The sequence below is a fragment of the Chlorocebus sabaeus genome, chromosome 16, assembly GCF_047675955.1.
Source record: "Chlorocebus sabaeus isolate Y175 chromosome 16, mChlSab1.0.hap1, whole genome shotgun sequence".
Classification (NCBI taxonomy): domain Eukaryota; kingdom Metazoa; phylum Chordata; class Mammalia; order Primates; family Cercopithecidae; genus Chlorocebus; species Chlorocebus sabaeus.
This window is the reverse complement of record NC_132919.1, coordinates 71,927,822-71,938,104: the sequence shown is the minus strand read 5'-3', so window position 1 is coordinate 71,938,104 and position 10,283 is coordinate 71,927,822. Positions and strand designations below refer to the sequence as shown.

General features: G+C 46.2%; 1 protein-coding gene across 2 annotated transcripts in view; it reads right to left on the bottom strand.

Annotated features, from left to right (window-relative positions):
* Positions 1-1,009: 1,009 nt before the first annotated feature.
* Positions 1,010-10,283, bottom strand: part of IKZF3 (IKAROS family zinc finger 3) — a 103,686-nt gene continuing 94,412 nt past the window's right edge. For both annotated transcript variants that reach the window (XM_008012834.3, XM_008012835.3), the window contains one exon: positions 1,010-10,098. In XM_008012834.3, coding sequence (XP_008011025.1) covers positions 9,395-10,098 — 704 coding nt within the window. In that variant the 3' untranslated portion in view covers positions 1,010-9,394. The remainder of the gene's footprint in view (positions 10,099-10,283) is intronic.

The window sequence follows — 10,283 nt, the reverse complement described above, 5'->3', positions numbered from 1 at the left end:
CAGGGTCTCCCTGTCTCCCTCTCTTCTGCCCGAGCTGCTTCTGCTTTGGGAAGGGATTGGGGATGGAGAAGGCCATATAATCTTCTCTCCAGGGCTGAAAACCAGCTACTGAGGGGCCGTTTTTAGCACTGAATGTATTCAGTGCTAAAATGCAAAGGCAGGGTGCCATGCCATTCCTTTCTCCTCCTCAGCTTAAGCAAGACTGGGAAACCAGTAGGAGACCCTCAACCAGTTCGGACATTTTGGGGTACTGATGGGAGGGAGATGGTGCTGAACTTGGAGCCAGAGGACGCTGGTGCCAGCCTGGTCCCACATTTGCTAGTCTTAAAACTTCAGACCATCTTTCTCATGCCTCTTCCACAGAAGAGGGAAAATGGAGGGTGCTTTAGATGAGGCTGAGCAAAGGCCAGACTCTCTCTCTCTACCTTCTCTAATGTTTTCTAAGAGAGAACACAATCACGATGGGCAGAAAGCAGCCCCATCCCTATGCCATTCTCTTAGGACTTTTCCCCCTAACACCTTCGGTTTGGGTCTCCAAGTATCTAAAAACTAGTTAAATATGGTGGAGTTTAAGGACTGCAACTCCAGTTTCCCAATGTGGATGTCGATGAGCCCCGACACATGAAAAAGTCAGAACTTGACTGTATTTTAAGAAGAACCTCTGTTGAGGGAGGAAGGCAGAGCAGTGACTTGGAATAGGGGTGCACTGTGCCGAATGTGCTGATCGTGCTAAGTCCAGGTCCCCAACCTCCTCCAGTTTCCTTAGTGAACTAAGGACCAGTGGAACCAGGAACCCTATCATGTGGGTACAGGGGCCAGCAGCAGGATCACAGTGGTAGGCTCAGCAAGGCGTCAGGTGAGAACCTTGATTTCAGTGATAATTCATTTTTCTTGATAACTGGACTTTAAGAAATAGAGGGGCGAAATTAAGAAAGTATTCCTTGGGGTGGGCTGAAACCCTTCTACATCCTCACACCAGCAGCTACAAATGATAAGGGTGCACAAGGACTAATTTCCAACATACCAGGATTTTTTTATTTTTCAGTGTAAAAATCAAACATGATAAACCTAGAAAACTATCAGCAGGGCTACTTCTTACAGGATTCTGGCAAGGGTTAGCATTGCTACATTTCAGAAGCTGACTTTCTTTAAACCGTCTTTACAGAGGAGTAGACTTCACAGTGCCACACATGGCTGGGCTCTGGGTAGAACTCCATAGGAGTGATGAGGGAAAGTCACCACTGGGCAGGGAGGGCATTTCTGAGAAATGCAGATGAGAGGAGAGGCTGTGAGCACAGGCTGTGTCAAAACGCAGGGCAAGGGTTCCCTCCCGCCTTCCCTCCCAGTGGGAAGGCCACCCTGAGCCCCAAACCACATTCTGTTCCTTCCTCGTCATTCTGCAGACAATGGTCATCCACAGACCACATGTGTGGTGGCTTTGGCAACCAGAAATTTAAAATAAGCTATGTTTTTTCCAGAAGCCAAAATGATCCTGCACCAAAGCTCATAGACTGAGAACCTGAGCATGCAAAACCACAGTCTGGGTGAAGGGATGTCTGCTTTGTAAATGACCTGCTAATTCTTTGCAACCCACAGTAATTTGGTTTCTGTGAACCCACAGAAGCAGGCCCACCAAAAAGGGCCTTGTCTGCTAGCCTGGAGTGTACATGAGTCACTGGCGGTGGGATCAGTCATTTTTAAGGCTGCGCCATTTTCCTAACATGTTAAAATGTGTGTTCTCAGTCTTTTCAAGGGAGGAAGAAGCAAAGCGGCACTTACAGAGCGTGAGATAGACTCACAGATGTGTGGCAAAGGCTTGGGGAAGCTGGGTGGCATCTTGGGTCTCGTCTCCAGGCTTTCTGGAGTGGGGTCCGTGGAGAGATGAAGCATTTGAAGAAACTCATGAAGTGGCAGGGGGTGGGGTACTAATGGTTGAGGACTCATAGACAATGAGGGAGCAAAGCGCTTTGACTTCCCTGGGTGTGACACCATGAAGTGTCTACAGCACGTGGTTAGCTCAGGTTGGTTCCAAGGGTCAGTAGATCCTCTGCCCTTGTGGATTAAAACAACATGAAGGAAACTGTGTTAGAGATCAGTTACCTCCATAATTCATTTATAAAGGAATTACTATTATGATCTAGTGTGGTCTTGGGATATTTTTCATGTCTTTAAATTTATGACACAGTACATTTTCCACTGAAAATTTACAACCATCCACCATAATCCACACCACCCCCAATGGTAACATTAGCTCGTATACAAAACTATGGAAAACCTCACAACATCCTTGGAAGGTAGATATTGTTATATCCTTACAAAAATTTAATACACCCATTAACATTCCTATTTCAAATAGCTCATTCGATATCCACACATAAGACAGCCCACTATTGTGATACAGTATTAAGAAGAAATTCAAGCCGGCCGCGGTGCCTCATGCCTGTAACCCCAACACTTTGGGAGGCTGAGGTGGGCAGATTACTTGAGCCCAGGAGTTCAGGACCAGCCTGGGCAACATGGTGAGACTCTGTCTCTACAAAAAGTCCAAAAATTAGCTGGGTGTGGTGGCCCATGCCTGTAGTCTCAGCTAGTTGGGAGGCTGAGATGGGAGGATCGCTCTGCTTGTTGCTTGAGCCCAGGAGGTTGAGGCTGCAAGTGAGCCATGATTGCACCACTGCACTCAGCCTGGGGAAACAGAGCGAGACTTTGTCTCAAAAGGAAAAAAAAAAAAGAGGAAACTTGTGTCCAATTTATTCAAAGTGCAAAAACCTGTGTATCTTCATGACCATGGTGGGGCAAAGACTATCTACAGCTGGAGCGAGGGAGAGGCACAGTCTTGTGTTACTTTACAAGCCTCAGAAGTTTAAAGCCCACAACCCTCCTTCAGGCTCTTCTGTGTCCATGGTCCTAAAGGGTCAGGAGTCCTGAACCCTGGGCTCATTCTCAGAACCACTCAGTTGTGCTGCCTTGGAGAACAGTCCTTTTCCTGAGGTGGCCCAGGTCCCGCTGCTGGTTTCAGATCAAAATTGTCCTCCTTTATTGGCACTTATATCTCAAATCATTCTCCTTGTCTGAACTCTGGATATAGAGGTTTTTTGAACATACTTTCTGTGTGAACACAAAAATAGCTTCCAATTCTCTAAAAGATGAGGTATCACTATATATCGATTTTTTTTCTTCTGTTCCTGGTATTTTTAGGACAAAGTTTCACTGCTCCTTTTTCTTTTCTTGAGCTCACAAGTCCCAAAGCTGAGTCTTTGAGTCCTCAGATAGCCAAGCTCTTTCACAAATCTTGAGTGTCCCAGAGTTTCCAAATCTCTGCTAGAGTCCAACATACCTCCTCTCAGTGGGGTACACTTTAAAGTGAGGGCTTAAAAGAAACATTTCCATTGTGGTCTTATCACTTGGGATTATATGTAACAGTACTGCTTTTTTTTTTTTTTTTTTTTTTTTGAGACGGAGTCTCACTCTGTTGCCCAGGCTGGAGTGCAATGGTGCAATCTCGTCTCACTGCAACCTGTGCCTCCCAGGTTCAAGCAATTCTCCTGCCTCAGCCTCCCGAGTAGCTGGGATTACAGGTGTGCACCACCACACCCAGCTAATTTTTGTATTTTTTTTCCGAGATGGAATCTCGCTCTGTCACCCAGGCTGGAGTGCAATGGCGCAATCTCGGCTCACCACAACCTCTGCCTCCCGGGTTCAAGTGATTCTCCTGCCTCAGCTTCCTAAGTAGCTGGGATTACGGGCATGCACCACCACGCCCGGCTAATTTTGTATTTTTAGTAGAGACGGGGTTTCTCCATGTTGGTCAGGCTGGTCTCGAACTCCCAAACTCAGGTGATCCGCCTGCTTTGGCCTCCCAAAGTGCTGGGATTACAGGCGTGAGCCACCGCACCCGGCCCTCCTTAAAACATTCTAAACCTCACATTCAGTAAGGGTTGGGGAGGTGGGGGTGGGGCAGGAAATAGGAGAATACTAGTGATACAGATGCTACCTGGAAAAACTTTATGTTCTATCTGTTTCCCACGAAACAAAGCCAAAAAGAAAAACTTTATGTCGATATGAGATTTGATAGTAACACAGTGTTTCAATTGAGCAAGGTTTTGTGTTTTTAAACATTTCTGTTTGCCAAAGAAATGAGGTTGTGGCTGGGTGCAGTGGCTCTTGCCTGTAATCCCAGTACTTTGGGAGGCTGAGGTGGGCAGATTGCTTGAGCCCAGGATTTTGAGACTAGCCTGGGCAGTATGGCGAAAGCCATCTCTGCAAAAAAAAAAAAAAAAAAAAAAAAAAAATTAGCTGTGCATGGTGGTGTGCCTATAGTCCCAGCTACTTGGGAGGCTGAGGTGGGAGGATTGTTTGAGCCTAGGAGGTCAAAATCTGAAGCCATTTTATATCTGGACCATTTTGAGTATGGGCCTAACAAAATGTTAAGCACTGCATTTAAAAGGTGAGAAATCTGGTCACTGACAAAGTCAGAAGCTGTGTCAGGAACAGCTCAGAATGGGTCACAAAGCATAAGATTAGCTGGCTAGGCCGGGCGCGGGGGCTCCCGCCTGTAATCCCAGCACTGTGGGAGGCCGAGACGGGTGGATCACAAGGTCAGGAAATCGAGACCATCTGGCTAACACGGTGAAACCCCGTCTCTACTAAATATACAAAAAAATTAGCTGGGTGTGGTGGCGGGTGCCTGTAGTCCCAGCTACTCGGGAGGCTGAGGCAGGAGAATGGCGTAAACCCGGGAGGCGGAGCTTGCAGTGAGCCAAGATCGTGCCACTGCACTCCAGCCTGGATGACAGAGCGAGACTCTGTCTCAAAAAAAAAAAAAAAGATTAGCTGGCTTATCTGTGCCAGGGCGAATGTCTTTTTGGGAGAATAACTTGAGGAAACTAAAGACTGATGAGTTCATTTTCTTTTTTTTTTTTTTTTTCTGGTGGTCATGGTGGGGACTCACGGGAGAGACATTTCTATTTAGTTGTCTCTCCGTAGGAAGTACCAATGCAACACTTCAGGTAGTGACAGAAAACATTTGGAGAGCTGGGCACTGTTTGTGCATGCCTGTAATCCCAGCTACTTGGGAGGCTGAGGCAGGAGGATTGCTTGAGCACAGGAGTTTGAGTCTGGCCTAGGCAACATAGTGAGACCCTGGTCCTCTAAGAATATATATATACACAAAATATAAAAATAGATTTAAAAACTCTTGGAGCACTGGTTCTGTTTCTTTTCCACCGTCGTCAGCCCAGTTCTGTCACCTTGGCTGCAAGGAAAGTTTGCATGGGTTTTTGCTTGTTTGTTTGTTTTTGTTTTAGACAGAGTTTCACTCTTGTTGCCCAGGCTGGAGTGCAGTGGTGCCATCTTGACTCACTGCAGCCTCCACCTCCCGGGTTCAAGCGATTCTCCTGCCTCAACCTCCCGAGTAGCTAGGATTACAGGCATGCGCCACCACACCTGGCTAATTTTGTATTTTTAGTAGAGATGGGGTTTCTCCATGTTGGTCAGGCTGGTCTCAAACTCTCAACCTCAGGTGATCTGCCTGCCTCAGCCTCCCAAAGTGCTGGGATTAACAGGCGTGAGCCACCACGCCTGGCCCTTTGCATGGGTTTGGTTGTTCCTCAGACCGTGGCCTCCTGGGTGTATGGTGGGAGGCCTGCCTGATAAGAGGCTGGTGGGAAATGAAGGAGAGGGGCCTACAAGGCTTGTGTTCAGCGGGAGTCTGCATGAGAAAGTACAGGTACTGCCTGAAGCTGGTCCAGGGCTTCAGTGCCCAGCAGGGGCAGATGCAAGTCCTGACTCTGCCCTTCTGCTAAGATTCTCCTTCACCCTCACTCCCCCAGCCCCGGCAAGGGGTTGGTTAATTAGTACAGCATAAGGGGTATGTACAGAAGGAAGCGTTTATCTGTGTGATGATAACCACTGCATATCTGGTTCAACTTCAAGGCTTAAGGATGCAGAGTTTCCACACATACATTTTTTTCTGGAATTGATGGGCCCCAATCTAGGCTCAGAATGCCACAAAGAAAATGCCTTTGTGAGTGGTCACCTTACTCAGAAAACTAACCTCAGAAGAACAGAAATCATGCAGCAAATTAATTAGTCACAGGAAAAAGGAGGATCATATCTATAAAAAGAGTCCCCAGGCTGGTGGAATGGGCCTTGGTTTCACAATCTTGAGATGCAAAAGGTGGTCTCAGGCTGGGCACGATGGCTCACGCCTGTAATCCCAGCACTTTGGGAGGCCAAGGCGAGCAGATCACCTGAGGTCAGGAGTTCGAGACTGGCCTGGCCAACATGGTGAAACTCCGTCTCTACTAAAAATACAAAAATTAGCCGGACGTGGTGGTGGGCACCTGTAATCCTAGCTACTTGGGCTGCTGAGGCAGGAGAATTGCTTGAACCTGGGAGGCAGAGGTTGCAGTGAGCTGAGATGGTGTCACTGCACTCCAGCCTGGACAAGAGCGAGACTCTGTCTCAAAACAAAACAAAAAAAGTTGGTCTCCTCTGCAAAGACTTGAACAGTAATCTAGTGGAAAAGCTTCCTTTCCCTTGTTTTCTCTTCTACTAATCCCTGCTTCCAAATTCTCTTTCTCTTGTCCCTTGAAGAACCAACATGATGTGTGATATTTCAAGAACATAATGAGCAACTTCTCTTTCACAAAGGGGATAAGCAATCTGGCATAGCTTGGAGTCTAGTATTACGGAAATACGGTGATATACTGAAGACTACACACCAAAATACATCCATTCCTTTAGCTGAAGTCTCAAACATGTTGGGACTGTTGCCATGGAATTTCATAAAACCTTTTTTCCTGAGACAGACGCCATGCCACAAAGAAGGATAAGCCATTTGTGCAGTCTGAGGTGGAACATTTTAATTACTGGCAGCACATAGATGAGTTGAGTTGGAGCCGAATGCATAAGCCCTTTAGAAATAAAACGCTAATCTACCAGGAATTTGGGATTCTTGGCTCTGGTAGAAATGTTCACAAAGCTGACTCTTAATTTGTAAATAGGCTCCATGAAGTTGTCCCTGGAAGCAGAATTTATTTTCCCTAACATAATTTCTTAAAAAGAAAAAAAAAAAAAAAAAAAAAGGCTTTGGCAAACAGCTGCATGTGCCAATTTGTGTGTACGCTTTGGGGCAAGATCAAAATACCTTTCTGTTTTTTGTTCCTCTCCACCACCTTCTTCACATTCACAACTCAGTGGTTAAAGGAAAAACTTAACACACCATTTTCATACCAAAGGAATGTGAAACGTGTATTCATATAAATACTCCTCTGCTTAATATCCATACATTAGGAGGTTTAAAAAATAACTTGTGGTTACTGCATAATCACACAAGAATTAAAGCTAGAAGGGACCTAAGAGAATGTTTAAGTCCAATTCCTATTTTATGGATGAAGAAACTGAGGTTTTTTTGTCTCTGTTTGTTTCGTTTTGTTTTGTTTGAGACATGGTCTCACTGTGTCGCCCAGGCTGGAGTGCAGTTGTGCGATCTCTGCTCACCACAACCTCCGCCTCCCAGGCTCAAGCGATTCTCCTGCGTCAGCCTCCCGAGTAGCTGGGATTACAGGCATGTGCCATTACTGCCCAGCTAATTTTTGTATTTTTAGTAGAGGCAGGGTTTCACCATGTGGGCCAGGCTGCTCTCTAACTCCTGACCTCAAATGATGCGCCTGCCTTGGTCTCCCAAAGTGTTGGGATTACAGGTGTGAGCCACCGAGCCCAGCCAGAAACTGAGTTTTAAGAGTTAAATGAGGACTGGTGTGGTGGTTCACACCTGTAATCCCAGCACTTTAGGAGGCTGAGGTGGGCTGATTGCTTGAGCCCAAGAGTTCAAGACCAGCATGGGCAACATAGTGAGATCCTGTCTCTACAAAAAGAACAACATTTAGCCAGACATGGTGGTGTGCACCTGTTTTCCCAGTACTCAGGAGGCTGAGGTGGGAGGATCACCTGAGCCTGGGGAGGCTGAGGCTGCAGTGAGCCATGATTGCACCACTGCACTCCAGCCTGGGTAACAGAGTGAGATCCTGTCTCAAAAAAAAAAAGTTAAATGATTTACTCAAAGTCACATAGCTAATTAGCAAACAGATTTTGTGACCTCCTATTCCAATGCTAATTTTACAATGATAACAGCACTCCTCCTGATAGTATGTACACATTATGAGTGACAAGGATGACTTATACATCCGCAGAACCGTGATCAGACTTTGAGGAATTTTCATGGAATACAGCAATTCCATTATAAATGGGGAAAAAAGGGCCGAAGCCTGTCTGATCAAGGAGATGATCATGGAGTTCATGGAGAATTGGTGACGCCAATAGAGGTATACCTCCTCACCCCATCTCGGAGCTCAGCTCCAATCTAAACACACATGGCATCTATCTCCAATTCCTCTCCTGTGAGGAGGGGAAGGCTAAGCCATACTTTTTGGATTTTGTGTGTGTGTGTGTGGAAAAAAATCATTGGCAAATTTGTTTTGGGTCTGCATCACCAATTCTCCATGAACTCTTTGAAGAAGTTTTAGGTAGCTGTTTTTTGGTTGTTTGTTTTCTGTTGGTGCTGCCAAACCATTTTCCCCTTTATAACCTTGCTCTGCCAACCTTGACCAAAGGAAAGCGATGTCATCATCCACAGTGGACAAATTTCTGGAGTTTCGGTGATGGTTTATATTTAAAACCATCAGTTCTTCTGGCATAGATTTTCTCCTATAAACAATTGGTTTAGCCCAAAGCAGCTCAGCTTTTCACTGGATATGGGAGGGTAAAGGATAGAAGCAGAAGTGCCATCAGATGACATTTTAAAACAATGTTGTGATAGGAAATGGATTTGATGCTTGGAGAATGGGGTCTTCAGTTACTCCTAACAGATACTTATTTTATGGCTGTTCTTTTACTTACTCTTAGACTGTCATTTAGATTAGGGAGATTAGATCTTAACCCTTCAGCCTGTGAAGTGCAGAAGGGTGAAGCTTCCCAGCAAGGTCAGCTGGTCAGCTCTTCCTCTTTGTGGATTTGCACGTATGACCGAAAGGCTTTTCCACATATGGTTGATATATCTCAGAAAGAATGTCTCATGTAGCACATCTCCAGGACCACTCATTCCATTGCTGTAGAAGATAATGATTACCAAATACCTTTTTGGCTTTTAAATTCCATAAAATTCAAGTCCTTGATGGGAAAACAAAGGTTTCACAAAAGTAATAATATGCTAGATCTGCGAATAATTTCTGAAGGAAGAGAGTGTTTCTCTGGCTACCCGTGTGAACACAGCTAAAGATGGTATGAAAACAAGTTTGGAACCGAGTATGTTTTGAGAGCAATCTGTTAGGCGAGGTCATTGGTTTTTAGAAACGATGCTGAATACTTAGGGGCAATCCCTGAGACCAGATAATCACTTCAGCAGGGCTCTGTGTTCTCCTCTGGCTATGTGAGACGAGAACTCATACCGATCATGGCTTCGATATCCACACATATTACACTCGAAAGGGTCACGGAAGCCGTGGCAGCCCATGTGAATTGTGAACATCACATAGTCCAGGAAGAGGACGCGGCAGTGGTCACACCGATACACATCCATCACCTCCCCTTCCTTGTTGATCACTTTGATGGAGTCTCTTGGGCAGACGGGCGGGGGCTTGAGGAGTTCGTAAGAGCGGGGAACCTCCTTCAGAAGTGGCATCCCATTGCGGGCCCGAGGCAGGACCATGTGATTTTGCTGATATATGTGATTCTGGCGTTCTTCATGGTTGCTGTCAGTGTCCGTTGAATCGTGGCCACTATTGTTGGGAGAAAGGCCTCTCTCAGAAGGCACGCTCTTCTCTGGAAGGTGGATGCTTTTCTTTTCCAGCTCCTGAGGGGCACCGTTTGGCATCTCAGCCCGGGTGAGGGCTATGGGATACATGCTGCTGATAACTGGAACCATCTCCGAGGTGGGAGCGGGTGGTGTCTGGACCAAGGGGCGCAGGGCTTCAGCGCCGAGATAGCTGATGGCATTATTGATGGCTTGGTCCATCATGCGGGTCTGTATGAGCTCACTCTCTTTCTCATACATGTAACTCGAATTATAGTTGACATCAAAGCAGTGGCGCTTCTCACCTGGAACAAGTGACAGAAAGGGTTACAAAGAGAACACTGTCAAGGCAGAGAGTTTGTAAATATTTTCTAGAGACCTCAGAAAGGGAGAAAAGTTAAGCTGCCTGCTGCTCAAGAGGACCAAGTCTGGCAGAATGGTTTCCCATTGTGCTATCTCAGGGGACACTGGTTGGCAGCAACGTGTTTGG